The sequence below is a fragment of the Ursus arctos genome, unplaced genomic scaffold, assembly GCF_023065955.2.
Source record: "Ursus arctos isolate Adak ecotype North America unplaced genomic scaffold, UrsArc2.0 scaffold_31, whole genome shotgun sequence".
Taxonomy (NCBI): Eukaryota; Metazoa; Chordata; class Mammalia; order Carnivora; family Ursidae; genus Ursus; species Ursus arctos.
The window spans coordinates 1,274,012-1,289,507 of NW_026622997.1; the positions used below are offsets into that span (position 1 = coordinate 1,274,012).

At 46.5% G+C, this 15,496-nt stretch overlaps 2 protein-coding genes across 2 annotated transcripts; both read right to left on the reverse strand.

The window, feature by feature from the left end:
* Window positions 1–1,073: 1,073 nt before the first annotated feature.
* Window positions 1,074–8,608, reverse strand: ZSCAN26 (zinc finger and SCAN domain containing 26). The gene is made up of 4 exons (XM_026489543.4): window positions 8,268–8,608; window positions 4,690–5,169; window positions 4,247–4,364; window positions 1,074–2,391 (listed from the first exon to the last, which is right to left on the reverse strand). Exons 2-4 carry the CDS (start codon window positions 5,107–5,109, stop codon window positions 1,490–1,492), a joined length of 1,440 nt encoding a protein of 479 aa, XP_026345328.2. The 5' UTR covers window positions 5,110–5,169; window positions 8,268–8,608; the 3' UTR covers window positions 1,074–1,489.
* Window positions 8,609–12,769: 4,161 nt separating this feature from the next.
* On the reverse strand, window positions 12,770–14,323 carry NKAPL (NFKB activating protein like). Its single transcript, XM_026489562.4, has one exon. It carries the CDS (start codon window positions 14,235–14,237, stop codon window positions 13,026–13,028), a length of 1,212 nt encoding a protein of 403 aa, XP_026345347.2. The 5' UTR covers window positions 14,238–14,323; the 3' UTR covers window positions 12,770–13,025.
* Between the last annotated feature and the right edge of the window lie 1,173 nt (window positions 14,324–15,496).

Here is a 15,496-nt window from a genome sequence, read left to right on the forward strand (position 1 = left end):
CTGAACCAAATCCTCAACAATGCACGAGGGCTGATTCCCACAGCAGACTGGGACACTGTGTGCAGACACAATACCCCAGGCAGCACTGCCAAGCAGCAGGCAATGACGGCTCAGGAGTGGACTCCCCCAAGCTTAATGCTCTTCATTACTACCACGACATTTTGGTATTCACGGTATCAAATCATGGTCTCCTCCCAGTGGACTTTATTGTTCGACTTCCAAAGAATTCCAGAACAAGCAACATTTTTATTTTTTTTTATTTTTTTTAAGATTTTATTTATTTATTTATTTGACAGAGATAGAGACAGCCAGCGAGAGAGGGAACACAAGCAGGGGAAGTGGGAGAGGAAGAAGCAGGCTCATAGCGGAGGAGCCTGATGTGGGGCTCGATCCCATAACACCGGGATCACGCCCTGAGCCGAAGGCAGACGCTTTAACCGCTGTGCCACCCAGGCGCCCCAAGCAACATTTTTAAATTATATTATCAGGGGCATCTGGGTGGCTCAGTTGGTTAAGCATCTGACTCTTGATTTTGGTTCAGGTCATGATCCCAGGGTCCTGGGATGGAGCCCCACTGTCGGGCTCTGTGCTCAGCAGAGTCTGCTTCTCTCCCTGCCCCTTGGCCCTTCCCCTGCTCATGCTCTCTCTCAAATAAATAAAATCTTTAAAAAATAAATAAAAAATAAAATAAAATTTCGTTATCAGTATTAAAGGAAAAAAGTCTGATTTCTTTCCCCACTTACTAAACAGGGTCTATGCAGGAGCCACTGTCCTGGCACTGGAGTTATCAAGTAAGACAGCTGCTACCTGAATTAATTCAGCACCACTCATTCAAATGACTTATGAAATCTCTTTCATATTTTAAATAAAACCTTGATTTCTAACTTGAATCCGTGAAGTATTGTGGCAAGAATGGGGTGGGGAGTGGTCCAATTAAATTTGCTTTGCTTTCCAAAATGCTTCTGCTGACCTGGGGTGGGGGGAGGTGAGGTGATGCCAGTAGGGGGTGGTTAGTAAAACTACTGGGGGAAAATGCCCACCATTAACCTTTCACTTTAAGATACTTTTGAGAGTGGTGTATTTCCAAACATCGTTAGTTTTATTTTATAGTCGCTGCTGTAGCAGACGCAAATATCAACCTTCTCTTGTTCCGTTGAAGCCTATAAATCCCTGGATACTTGACTGACTCACTGCTGACTTCAAAGCCCTCACTCAATCACGTGGCTCTCTACTACCTGGAGATAAGCAATCACGCATTTACCATGTTAAAGGCTCAGAGAAGTCCTGCAGTGAAGAATGTTGCTTTGTTTGTTCCCACAGTCCCATTGAGGGTCAAATCATTGTGGTCCAAGGCTGAGCACAAGTGCAGGGGCAGAGCCTCGCGTTTGGCCCCCAGGAGTTCTCTGAGGCTAGAACTGGCTGGAGCGAGTCTTCCTAAAGTGCCGTTTGCTTGTCAACATACTGTCCATGTTGCAGAGAGGACGCCCCATCAAGCCAGACTGTGTTTGTGGTGGTATCTCTGATGCTGAAAGAGACCCGACCTCTGCCTGAAGGCTTCGCCACACTCGTTACACTCGTAGGGTTTTTCTTCGTTGTGGATTCTCACGTGCTGAGCCAGGTGGGAGTTCAGTCGGAAGGCTTTCTGGCATACAGCACACTTGAAAGGCTTTTCTCCGGTGTGGATCCGGTGATGTCGAATAAGGTCTGAGGTCAAACTGAAGGCTTTCCCGCACTCATTACAGCGATGGCTTCTGGAGTGGCTGTGGATTCTCTGGTGGTGGGTGAGGAAAAGGGCCTGACTGAAGGTCTTCCCACACTCCTTGCACTCACAGGGCTCCTCCTGACTGTGAACCCTCTGGTGTCGGCTGAGGTGGGAGCTGCGCCTGAAGTTCTTCCCGCAGTGGATGCACAGGTAGGGCTTCTCTCCGGTATGGATTCTGACGTGTTCCAACAGGCCTGCGTTCTGGCTGAACACCTTCCCACACTCCTTGCACTGATATGGCTTCTCGCCAAGATGGATTTTCTGGTGTCTGACAAGGTGTGAACTTCTCTGAAAGGCTTTCCCACACTCGTGACACTGATGGTCTTTCTGTCCAGAGCGGATTTTCTCACGTGTGCTAGGACTAGGGCTCCGACAAGCCGCAGATTCACAGAGCTTTCCTTGTGTGTGCGTCCCTCCGTGTCTAGCCAGGTCTGAGCGCTGGGTGAATTCCTCTCCGCATTCTGAGCATTTATACTCAGTCTTCTCCTTGGCCTTGACCTGCTGCCGTTCCAAGTTAGGGTCCTCAGGACGAGGTTCTACGGGTTCAGATACTTCCCCAGAAGATTCCACTCCAACACAAGAGTCTGTCTCCACAACCATCTTCCCATGCTCAATCCTAGTCTCCTCACCTGAAACATTAAATATATACCAATAATTACTTGTTTTTTGATGCTTAGGGAAGGGAATCTGCGTTTAGGAGGAACACATTTAAATCAAGCCATGTGTGCCAAGTGGATATGCTGTGGACGCTTGTGTTTGCACAGAATATACCCGCGAGGGTACACAAGAAATTGTGAACAGTGGCTGCTCGGGGGAGGACGGGGATTGTGGTAGGAGGCAGCTTATCTTAAACGGTTTGAACCTGATCATGTGACATACACACGGCACACAAAGTGCGTAAGCAAGCAAGCAGTCTCCAAGGGCATGGCTGTACGTTCTTGAAAATGGTTTGTCAGCTGGAGCATAAAAAAGCGAGGTCAACTGAGGGCCCTGGGGCCAATAAGAAAGAGAAAGCACTGGAAATGAAGAAATGCAGACACAGCCCATTTTATCACTGATTAGCTGTGTAATCTAAACCCTCCGGGCTCAGCGTCCTCACCAATAGATCAAAACCACTGGACTACGAGACCTCGTGGGTAACATGAAGCTCACAAAAATGTCTTGGACTCTTCTGATCTCCTTGGACAGGAGCACCTGCTTTCCTGGGTGGCTCAACAGAGACACGGTATCTCGATGCTGTAATCGTTTGCTCCGATGTCCCGTACGTGAAAGACCGTAAGCCATGTCTGATGAATAAAACCTCAGCTCAGACACACAGGCACAGGTGGGTGAGGAGAAGGGCCTTCCAAGGCCAGGAGCCTGAATGAGGACGCCACGCTGGAAAGACAGAGAAAGCAGGCGAGAGAGGTCCTCGGCAGCCGCGGTAACCAGCTAGTGCGAGTTCATCAGTGGGAGCCACGCAAAGGCAGCAGAGCAACTGTAAAGGGAGAGCACGGGCGAGCCAAAGGGAACTGCGGGGGACTCGCAAGCAGCCCGACAGTGAGTCCCGTGCGGGGCACCCTGTGCACACCTTCCTGCGGCCGCCCACAGGGGACGGAGGGCTTAAAGGAAGAGAGATCCTTTCCCAGCCACGATCTAATGACATAAACAACTAAAACGAGGGGGCGGCTCTGAAACCAGAAAACAACTTGAACTTTGAGCGTAAAATAGCATTTTCAACAGACCTGGAGGGCAAGGGCCTACTGTGACCACATTTACTTGTCGTATTTAAAACATATGCCCATCACGGGGCGCCGCGGAGGCTCGGTCAGTGAAGCATCTGCCTTCGGCTCAGGTCATGATCTCAGGGTCCTGGGATCGAGTCCCGCGTCGGGCTCTGTGCTCAACGGGGAGCCTGCTACTCCCCCTGCCCCTCACCCTACTTGTGCTCTTGCACGCCCTTTCTCTCTCTCTCAAATACATAAATAAAATCTTTAAAAAAATGTAAGGGACAGAAACAAGAAAGAGGGATTTCAGTGACAAAGAAAATACAATACAGTAAAACAAATCTAGGTGACATGAAACAAAACACAGTAATAATACTACAATAACTTGAAGGAGACAAGGAAAACGAGTACTGGCGCACGTGGCTGGGGTTCTTGGCCTCGGGCGAGAAACTAGCGATCCTTGCTAATTTACCCAATGGTAAGAGGAAGGAGGAGGAGATGAAGGGCAGCATAGGACACGCCTAGGTTTCAGCTGAACAGAAACACCAAGGAAAGGATGGGGGTAAATGTTTGGGGTGATGGGAATCTCCCAGATCTGGATTGCGGTGGTGATTAGATGACTTGTGAAAACTCACCGACCGGAACACTTAGAGAGTGAGTTCTACCGTGCGTGGACTATACCTCAATAAACCCAACTCAAAACAAACACAAGAGCCGGGCCTCCGGAGGGGACGCCAAAGCCCACCTGTCACACGGGGCAGACGCGGCTGTTTCTTACCCTTCTCTTCTTCAGGCTTTGGCACGTCCCGCTCGGCCTGGACCCGCGGCTCCCGCACTGCTCCCACAGCGGCTGCCTCCTCCGCGAGCGTCTTCTGCTTCTTTGCCTGCTCCGGGCCCTAGGGACAGTTATGTACGTGTAGGGACAGTTAGGGACCTGTGGGCTTAGGAGGAAACTGCTCAGGAAACACTTCCATGAGAGAAAGGAGTAAAGAGAAACCTGAAGGGGAGAAAGCAAAGAAAAGCGGCTGGGGAACCAGCACGTGCGGCTCCTTTCCTCCCAGCACACGGCAGGGGAGGCTGACCTACAGCACGAGCAGCCGGACTGGAAAGAAATATAGAAAACAAAGCTTGGCAGTTCTCCTGCTGCTGAGCTCACGTCCACCTCCCCGGCCCAAGGCCTCAATTCCTGCTTTTCTGCAAAAGAGCACGTCTGCTCCTTACCACATGCCGTCCTGCTTCTCCAAGCTCCCTCTCCAGATCCTCCAGCACAGTCACCGCCTGCTCGCCGCTCTCCGGCTGCTGCTCCCGCAGCCGGGCCCGCAGCTCCTCGGGCAGGATGGTCAGGAACTGCTCCAGCACCAGCAGCTCCACGATCTGCTCCTTGCTGTGCATCTCGGGCCGCAGCCAGCGTCGGCACAGCTCCCGGAGCCGGCTCAGCGCCTCGCGGGGCCCTGCGGTCTCTTCATATCGCAACTGCCTGAACTGTTTCCACAGCGCTTCTTGTCCAAGGCCCGTGCTGTTTCCTGGCAGCTTGAATCCCTGCTCCGCAGCAGAGCGGGGATCCTCCTTCACTGTCCGAAGCCCCTCCTTCTTCAGATTCAGAGGAGCTGGGGAATGGTCACTGGCCGCTGCTGTCGCCATCCCCAGCGTCAGCCTGCTTGTGTTCTCTGCCCCGGACTACTTCCTTTTCACTGTCTCCTCCTGAAAACGTGAAAACAAGAATCACAGACACAGGTGGCTCAGTTGGTTAAGCGTCTGCCTTCGGCTCAGGTCAGGATCCCAGGGTCCTGGGATCGAGTCCTGCATGAGGCTCCCTGCTCAGCAGGGAGTCCACTTCTCCCTCTCCCTCTGCCCTTCCCCCTCCCCCGTGCGCCCCACCTCAAATAAATAAATAAATAAATAAATAAATCTTTAAAAAAAAAATCACAGAAACAGTAGCAGTAATAGTAATAGTAACAACAGCAATACACCTTTGTTGGGTTCATACAATTCCAGTAATTGCTATCAATTTCTTTCCCTCTCAACCATTCCTAAAAACGGAACACACATACAAAACAAGAAAATTCTGTTCTACACAAGACTGCCAGCTGACAGAGCAGGAGTAACAAATCTAAAAAATCACCGTTTTGTAGCTTGATGAAATAACTGACTGAATCAAGGACCACACATGGGCGAAATCACTGGGCAAAAGGAGTGGGGAAAAAGGACGCTGTCACAGCCTCAAAGAACCACCACGCTGATTGCTTATTAATTACAAAAGAAACAGTGGAGCTACCTGGCGGCCACAAACCTGCCAAATGATGAAGCCCAGCAACACCAAGAGTCACACAACTGACCTCGGGCCTTGTCACTTGTGCAGCGTTTTACTAAACGCTTCCATGAATCCAGGAATGAGGAGACTTGCAGATGAACCCTGAAGGCAGCTCATGTACAGCAGTCGATTTCATGAAAATAAAAAGCGGTATCGTTCTAGATTAAAAGGACACCTAAATGAATTGCAAAAACTGGCTCTTGGGTTTAAAAACACTCTAAAACCTGGTTGGGTTCCAAATACAGCTTGCTGCTATACAGTCCTGGATGTGGACACGGTCACTCCCAGATGATCAAATATATATTTGGTCAAATACACATTTTTTATTGTCAAAAAATGGACTTAAGGGGCGCCTGGGTAGCGCAGTCGTTAAGCGTCTGCCTTCGGCTTAGGGCGTGATCCCGGCGTTCTGGGATCGAGCCCCACATCAGGCTCCTCCGCTGGGAGCCTGCTTCTTCCTCTCCCACTCCCCCTGCTTGTGTTCCCTCTCTTGCTGGCTGTCTCTCTGCCATATAAATAAATAAAATCTTTAAAGAAAAAATGGACTTAAAATTTAAAAAGTCAAATCCTACTATTCTTAACAGAAATGAAAAAGTCAAAGAAAATGATGATTATTAGCCAGAAATAAAAGTTTGGTATTGCAATGGTTAATTTTATGTGAAAACTTGACTGGATCATGGGGTGCCTAGATACTTGGTCAAACATTATTCTGGTGTTTCTGTGAGGGTGTTTTGGGATGAGGGTAACATTTACATTAGTCGACTGAGTAAAACATGCCCTCTCGAATGCAGGTGGGCTTCATCCAATCAGCTGCAGGTCTCAATAGAACAAAAAGGCTGACTCTCCCAAGCTAAGTAAGAGAATTCTCCCTGCTCGACTGCCTTCACACAGGGACATCGGCTTTTTTCCTGCCTGCGGACTCAAATGGAAACATCGGCTCTTGCCGGCTCTCAAGCCTGCTGGCCTTCCTACTTCCTACTGTAACTGCACCATCGCATCCCCCGGTTCTCAGGCCTCTGGACTCAGAATGGAACTAAACCATCAGCTCTCCTGGGTCTCCAGCTCACGGACTCACCCTGCAGATCTTGGCGACTTGCCAGTCTCTGTAATTTCATGAACCAATTCCTTATAATTAATCTGTCTCTATGTGTCCATGTATTTCCTGTTGGTTCTGCTTCTCTGGAGAACTCTAATACTGATATATAGCATACATTGCTGCATTAGTGGTGGTCATTTCCATGATATGATTAAACACATCAAACAATGTAAAAAATAATATGACAAACTGATCCTTCCAGCCTGCTTTTATATCTCCTGCATCAGATCAGTCAAGGTCTATTGATTCTGCCTAAACAGCTCTTAAATCTAGTCTCTCCTCTTCATCCCCCTTGCCACCATCGCCTCCTATCCAGACTACTGTGACTGGTCTTCCTGACTCACCAATCTACTTCCCACACCGCAAACAGTGATATTTCTAAAGAGGAGATACGATTGTATCTCTGCTGTGCATTTACTGCATTTAGGGACTCATCACTACCCTCAGGATCAAGTTAAAAACATCTAATACGGCTTAAAATTTTCTTATGATCTAATAAACCTTCAGTTCCTCAAATTTACCATGCTCTTTCCTGTTCCTGGGTCCTTCCACATCTTACTCCTCCTGTCTGGAACACTCTTCAATTCTCCAGTTTTTTTTTCTTAGTGCCTATACACCGTTCATGTCTCAGCGTAATAAAACAATAAGCCACCACAACTGTTCTATGTCCTTTACGAGTATTAATGCATTTCATTCTCACACAACTGTATCAAGACACAACTTCACTGCACAGAGAAGGATACTGAGACATGGAGAGTTTAATAACCTACACAAGGTCTCAAAGCTCAACCTCAGATCTTTCCTCGAAGAACACTTAAACCCTTGGACTTAACTTTGCCTTCTCCCTCATAATCCACATCTGATCCAAGAGCAAAGCCTGCGGGCTCCACCTTCCAGGAAGATCATTAATCTGACCACGACTAACCACTTCTACCATAATGCAAGTTCAAGGTATCCCCATCTCCTTCCTGAAGCACTTGCAATAGTTTCCCTGATTCCGTTCTTGCGGCCCTACGGTCTAACCTCATCCTGGGTTCGCAGCTACAGATGCTTTAAAACATAAGTCAGCTCGTGTTTTTCCTCTGCTTACAATCCTCCAAAAATTCTCCACACCAAGAAACGACCGAATTACTCACACAGTACAACGCCCACTTCTCCTACACCCCTCCTCCCGCTCCCCACCCGGATACCACCCTCTACAAACCCCGGTCCCGCTCACTGCGGTCCGGTCTACATTGCCTGTCTCCTTGCTCTTCCTCGAGAATGCCCAGCAAGCTCGGAGGCCTTTGCACGTGCTGTTCCCTCTGCCTGAAAGCGCGTGCCCCCCAAAGTCCACACAGGTCTTTTCACGTCCTTCAGGTTTCTGCTCCAGCACCACCCCCTGGGGCTTACCTTCAACACGTGTTTAAAACTGCGCTCAATGGATGAAACAAGTGCAGCCGAAGTTGTGCCCAGGTCAGCAGGTCCGCAGCTTCAGGACGCCCCCCGCCCGGGACTGACGCCCTCGGCCCCGCCCCGGCCTGCGGGCCCTCTGTCGCAGGAGGCTTCTCTGCACCCAGGGCACCAGCTGCTCCCCACCTCGGTGCTGCAGGGCCTTCCCAGACGAAGCGCAGGCCCCACGCACCCAGCACCGACCCGCAGGGGCAGCCAGCCGGCCTCCAGCACCGTCCCGGCTCCTCGCCCAGCGCCAGTGCCTCCTCCCCAACGCACCGTCGCCTCCTCTCTAGGCACGCGGAAGGACCGCGGCTCGATGGTGTCCTGCTTCCGGCGCGCGGCAGGGGGCGGAGCTCCGCCCACCCGCGGCGGGCAGGTGCGAGCGCGGGCCGTTCTCGTCTTCAAGCTGAAGCTGATTTTATTAGAGCGAAAACCGGCCAACTCGGTTTAGTGTTACCACCAAGAGCCAGCATATCTGCTTTGCTCACTCACAAATTAAACAGACACATACTTTTCCATGTCTCCCCAATTTAAAAAGTCGTGAAACACAACGGCAAAAATAATGTCAACGTATTGGCGTTTTTTTATTTCTTTTTTTTTTCATAGTATCAAACAATTTAAGGTTAAACTGAACAATGAAAATATATTTGGATTGAAAGATTTAAGGTAATGAAAATTAAGTATATTACTATAAAAGCATAATCAGCAACACGTGAATGTAGGTTTCAGGGGGGGGAAAGCATCAGCTATCACTTTATCAAAATAATTCTACAGAAGAAAAGAGAAATATTTCCTCTTGTTCATCTTACCGAAAACTGTTTTTTATAGTCTTTGAATAAAATGAATCCTTTTAAAAATCTAAACCAGGGGCGCCTGGGTGGCTTAATCGTTGGGCGTCTGCCTTCGGCTCAGGGCGTGATCCCGGCGTTATGGAATCGAGCCCCACATCAGGCTCCTCTGCTATGAGCCTGCTTCTTCCTCTCCCACTCCCCTTGCTTGTGTTCCCTCTCTCGCTGGCTGTCTCTCTCTCTCTGTCAAATGGATAAATAAAACCTTTAAAAATAAAAAAATAAAATAAATAAAAATAAAAATCTAAACCAACTTCTGTTTAATTAGTTGATAGTTTTGAAAGATCATTAAATGTACTAATCATTGTTTTATGACAGGTAAGTTATTCAGTGTTTTCAACATTGAAATTATCACAACAAAAGAAAAAAACACGTTTCATTATGACAAGGAGAGTTAACCTTTCCTCCTCCGGTGCCAGAAGCTTGGAAGTATCTTTTAAAAATGAATAAGTGTATTCACCTTAAAACTTCCTAAGGCGAATAAATGCAGTCAATGCAAAGATTTTACTAATTAGAAGTTAACATTTTTTTCTTGTATGGGAAATTCATATGTCTGATTCTTTCTAAAGAAGGGCTTATATATTTTTCAAAAATTATATAAGGGATAAACAAAATTTAATTTAAAATTTAACTTAAAAAGGAAGTAAAAAATCTTAATTCATTTACTTCCCCTTTCAAACTCCCTACCACGATTGGCTTCTTAAACGTCACTCACAGCATCAAGGCTTAAAATGAAAATCAAAACGGGTAATGTAATTTAACAAAACAGAGTTTAAAAAAAATTCAAGGTCTGCATTTTTTAATTTAAGTAGTCTATCATTTGGAAGGGGTAAAGGTAGATGAGAATAAATAAAAATGCTATCTAATGGGACAGATTACATGTTGCTAATTTAAAAAATCAATTTTGAAATTTGAGATTTTTCATTTTCCAGGATTATTCTTATTTTTGTAAACAAAATGGTGGTTCATGTGTTTTCATCAGGTCCATTCTTAAGATATTCAAAATAAAAGCTTCCTTTTCTATAGGAGCTATAGAGGCACTGCTGCATTACAAGTCATGCTACCTTGCTATAATAGCATAAGATAGCAGTTCTTATCTTTTTGTAATGATCCTTTCTGCTTTTCTCTCTGCTTCCACACATTCAGTGAGATATTATTCCTAATTCTGAATTTTAAATAGAAAATTATGTGCCAGTGATTGTTCTAAACAATAAAAAACCTACAAATGAGGCCAATAAACTTAACCCATAATTTAATATTAGGAAATGTATAACTTTAAACCATCATATGAATAAGCTAATAAAGAAAAATCCTAGGGGCACCTGGGTGGCTCAGTTGATTAAGCATCTGACTCTTGATTTCCACTCAGGTCATGATCTCAGGGTCCTAAGACTGAGCCCCGCGTTGGGCCCCACACCCAGCGGGAAGTCTGCTTAAGACTGTTTCTCCCTCTGTCCCTCCCCCAGACCCACTCACTCCCTCTCTTAAAAAAAAAAAAAAGTGAAATGCCATTTATCACCTATTAGATTGGCAAAGATCAAAAGGTTTAGTACAATATTGTTGGTGATGGAGGTATGTAAACTGCTACATCTTATTTGCAAAGCAATGTTGCCAAATCTATTAAAATGTAAAAGCACATGTGACATTCTTAGACTTTTCCTGACCACCCTATCAAAAACGTCCCATTATTGCCTCTAGTCCCTTATTTTCTTCATAGCATGCTGCAATTAATACATATTTGCCTGGTAGTTCTTAAAGGTCTGTCTCCTCCAGTAGAATGTAAAATTCTGTGATGGCAAGGATCAAACTTAACTTGCTCTCTGGGTTATACCCAGTACCTGCCATAGTGTCTAGCATTTAAAAAGCACCTAATAAATATTTTCCTTTTGATCCAAGAACTCCACTTCTAGGTGGCCATTTTTAGATGATCCAAAGGATTCTTTTTGACCCAATAATTCTATTTCTAGATGAGAGTGCTACAGATAATATTCTCACAGGTCCACAAGGATTTTCACTTCAGTACTGTGTAATTGCAAAATATAGGGAAGATCTTAAACATCCAATAAAATATGGTCCTTTTATTCAATAGAACATTATAAAGTCGTTAAAAAGAATAAGGTAGATTTATATGCATTGATTAAAACATCTCCTAAGATGTATTAAGTGAAAAAAGCAAGGTGTAAGTCCATGGGTGTAATGTGATATGGTTTGTTTCTAAAGATAGAAATACACATGTAACATTGGCTTTTACCTGTGCTCCCCAACACTCTGGGGAAATTCTCAAGGTAGCATGGTCCAGTGCCAATCAAGTCATCTACCAGGATGAAGGTGCCCTTCCACATTATACTGCTCTGTGAGATCCTAGAACCCCACACCTTCACCTTCAGCTCTGTGGGGCTTAGTAGGGTTTTGAGCCTTGAAAAGGGGGTCACCTTTTCAAATGAGATAGTTTGCTTGGTGATGAAATGAAGTCTTAGGATTCAAGCAGACGTCACTGGATGACAATGAAGGCTTTATCATAGACCATCAGTGGAGCTCACTCTAAAGGCTTCTCTAACACTGATGTTAGCCAGGCTCTCAACGCTAACTTTGTTGTCCATGAGGCCCCTCCTGATCTTTTCATGAACTCCAACAGCTTCATTCTTTATACCTTCTCATTTTTTTTCTTTCTCCTCTAGTCTACGGTGGCACCTAATCTACTCTTTGGAAGACCCAAGTACAACGGACCTTCACCTTTTCTTTAGATCTATTTTTATGGATAAAACCTATGACCCCTTCAACCAGGTATTCCCTTTCTAATAGTCAAAACCAAGCTTCAAGAAAATTTTGGCTTTCAGCATATTTTGGCTTTCACATACACATGGGTGTAATGTGATATGGTTTGTTTCTAAAGATAGAAATACACATGTAACATTGGCTTTTACCTGTGCTATTGTTTTTTTAGAAATCACTCAGAAGTGTAGTGGGCATTTGTTGGTTGCTTACACACCTTCCCAACATTACCTTGATTTTCATTCAGGTATCCACCTCTTCCCCATGTAGACTATAAATTCACTATACCCACAGCTCTAGGAGTAGGCCTATTTCTGAGGCAACAGTACCTTTTTTGAGAGTGGGCATGTGACCTAAGCTAATCCAATTAAGTTCAATCTCAGGATTCTTGTTTGGAATGCCAAGACAGAAATGTTCTTTCGCTCTTCAGAGGTGGACCAGGAAGTATATAACCAAACTCAGAAGCTTAAGCAACTCTTTTGTTATTTAAGGGAAACCAGGCTAAGGAGGAAAATGACCCATGGAGAAGAAAAAACTCAAAGTCCCATAAAGCCATGCAGGAAACCCATTCTCCTGCAGAACTTTTCAGTTATATAAACCAATAATCTTTTTAAATCAGTTTGTTAACTGCAACCAGGAGAATATACTCAGTTGAATCCTTTGTTCTTTTTGGGGTTCTTCTGGTCTTTCTAGGGGCAAATGAAGGGCTCCATGAAGCCCTTTGAGAGAGAGAGATCAGGGCCAACAGGGAAAATAACCTTCAGGTTAATAGCTTTATCCTGCAACATGCTTCTTTATACACAGAACTTATGAACAGATAAAAAAGACATCAAAAAGAGATTTCTTTGGGGAGACGAACCAGGGACTAGGATGAAAGACCTTTTATTAACTCTCCAACTGTAGTATTTGAATATTTGTTAAGCCACGTGCACATATTAAGTTAAAAATAACAAAATAAATTGTTAAAGAGATCTCAAACAGCAGCTTTTTCTTGAAGGACTTTCTAACATGGTAGGTATAGTAGCACCATGAAGTCTTTTCACACCATTTTGGTCATATAAAGTTGTTAGAAGTCCTGCTGAAAAACAAAAAGTCCTTACTTGTCATCTTTCCCTTTTGTCTTTCTGTACACCATCTCTCGGAAACTGGCTAGAATCTTATTCTCTCTCTTCCGTCTCTCTTCCTGGTTAAAGGATGCAAGGGCTCTCTTCTCATCAGCACTGTAGATCTGGTTCTCTTTACGCAGTCGTACAGCCTCCATTCTACGATGCCTGCTACCACTCATAACATAACCTGAACATTCAAACGAAGCAATCTCTTCACTTGTCAGCCCAATTTCACCTCTCCGTGGGATTCGCTTTCCAGCTTTTACATACTCAGCCATTGCTGCACCTTCACCTGGGAGCAGAGCATGGCCATAGTTCAAAGGTTTCTCATCTTGGGAGGTGTGTATTATAGGCGCTTCTGGACCTATCAGATCCATGGTATCTGCAATCTTTGACTGCTCAATCCAGATATCTTCCGGCAACTCCCCTTCAGAATCTTTAAAGCTTGAGTCACTGGATTCTTTTTTAGTCTTCTTATTCTTCTTTTTCTTGGTTTTTTTCCCCCTGTGTTTCTTTTTCTTTTCCTTCTTCTTGGCTTTTTTGGCTCTCTTTTTATCATCATCAGAGCTAGAATCAGTGTCGGAGTCTGAATTCCCATCACTGTCATCAGAATACTTCCTGTGTTTCCTTTTGGACTTTTTTTTTCTTTTTCTCTTGCTTTTTGAACGACTGGTCTTCTTCCTTTTTTCTTCGGAGCTGGAGTCTGAACTGCTGGTCTTCTGAGTCTTCACCTCGTCATCCTCCACGGGGGTGTGCTCATCAGAATCCGGCTCAGGAAACTTTGGAGACAGCCCCCATACCTCAGGAGCTCCCAACTCCCCAATCCTTTCTCTCTCTTTCAGCCGCCTCTGCCGATAGCTCTCCTCCTTGTCCTTCTCGTATTCCTCCGCCCACTGCCGGTCGCCCGCATAGTGGTGGTGATGGTAGCGGTACCCGCCATAGTAGACGGAAGAGGACGAGAATGCGTAGTTGCGGGACCCGGGGGCCTGCTCTCGAGAACGGCCAAGCGGCCAAGGGGCGCCAACGCCCGACCCTCCCCACGGAGGCCTGAGGCCCTCGCGGCCGCGGGAGTGAGAGCGGGCACGACCTCCCCACGGGGAGCGTCTGGCCTGCGCGGACGGCGGGCTCCCCGACGAGCTGCGTCGCCACCTCCGAGAGCCCACGGTGTCCTCGGGAGAGCGGGACCGGGACACCGGGGCCATGGGCCACGCCCTCGCCGGCCACCAAAGGACCAACGCCGGGCAGTTACCACAGAGACAGAGGCGGGCCGGCACTCCCCGCCAAAGCCGGCGCGTCACAACGGTTCCGCCGCGACTTCCGCTTCCGGCGGGTTGCTAGGCGAGGACGCAGTGCGCGCGGGCGGGGACGGGAAACGCCGGCACTGGAGGCGTCTCGGGGCGGTGCGTGGACAGGCGAGGTCGCTCTTGTGGTTAGGTCGGCGTCTGTGCCCTGAGCCCTTGGGGCGCACGAAAGAGGATTTTGCGCCTGTGACCCCTCTACTGTTCAAACGTCTTCTACGCTGCTTGGATATTCGCCTTCAACGGTCTTGATACCCTTCGCTCCTCCGTGCTCCCTTCGGCCCTCTTTATCATTGCCCCTTGGTGCAGGTTCCCTACTTCCCACCCTCCTTTTGTTGATCCCTTAGACGGGAACCTGTCCACCATCTTCGCGGCGGAAATATTTCTACTAGTGAATTGCGAACCCCACATGTGCCTACTGGAAGCAAGAGCCAGAACTTCCCTCGGAATCGAAGTTTAAGTTCAGCCTCTGAGCCAAGTGAAGGCCAGAGTTACGATTTTAATTCTTAAATACAGACTTTTCTACCCGTGAAACGCAGGGAAGCATCCAATCCAGTCTTGTAGATGTCTCCTAATCTGGTTAATTTCTCCAGCAATTTTGTGGTTGGGAACCACTTTCTGCACACAGTTTGTTCGCAGTCTGAAATGGTCGGCATTTCATGCAAGATAATTTTCCTTTGCTCTTAAAATGTATGTAGGCATACCATCATCTTAGTTCTCTATAGTTTAGTTGACCTGCTCAGTTATTTGACAGACTCATAAAGTGACAGAAAAGCTAAGTCAGAAGTTAGAAATAGTGCTTTCCTGATGCTAGGACTCTGAACAGTAAAGTGGGGAAATTAAATTGAATAGGATTAAATTAGATTTCTGGGTATGTATCAGCAGGATGAGGTGCTCACCATGGAAGTCAGCAACTCGATATCAACATTCCCATTGCTTATCATTTCCTAAGCAGATATGCTAGGTATCTCCATGCCAGCATGAAGACACTGACCTTGTCCTCCTTCATCCATGAGATGACTCTGCAGGAATAGGAATATATCCGGGAGAGAGCTTCCAAGGTAGCTGCTGACCCCTTCCTCCACTGAAGAAGTTCAGACACTGGGCTCCTAGTCTGGAGTATTACAGTGGTTACAAGACCTCTGATCTTCACCCCTTGGGCA

Bases quoted from the DNA above. Each gene is read 5' to 3' on its own strand.
- NKAPL (XM_026489562.4), bottom strand. From the start codon at position 14,237: ATGGCCCCGGTGTCCCGGTCCCGCTCTCCCGAGGACACCGTGGGCTCT.
- ZSCAN26 (XM_026489543.4), bottom strand. From the start codon at position 5,109: ATGGCGACAGCAGCGGCCAGTGACCATTCCCCAGCTCCTCTGAATCTG. The intron at 4,365-4,689 runs GTAAGGAGCAGA...AACTGTCCCTAG, and splicing joins GAGAAGCAGGACGGCATGTG to GGCCCGGAGCAGGCAAAGAA. The intron at 2,392-4,246 runs GTAAGAAACAGC...TTAATGTTTCAG, and splicing joins AAAGCCTGAAGAAGAGAAGG to GTGAGGAGACTAGGATTGAG.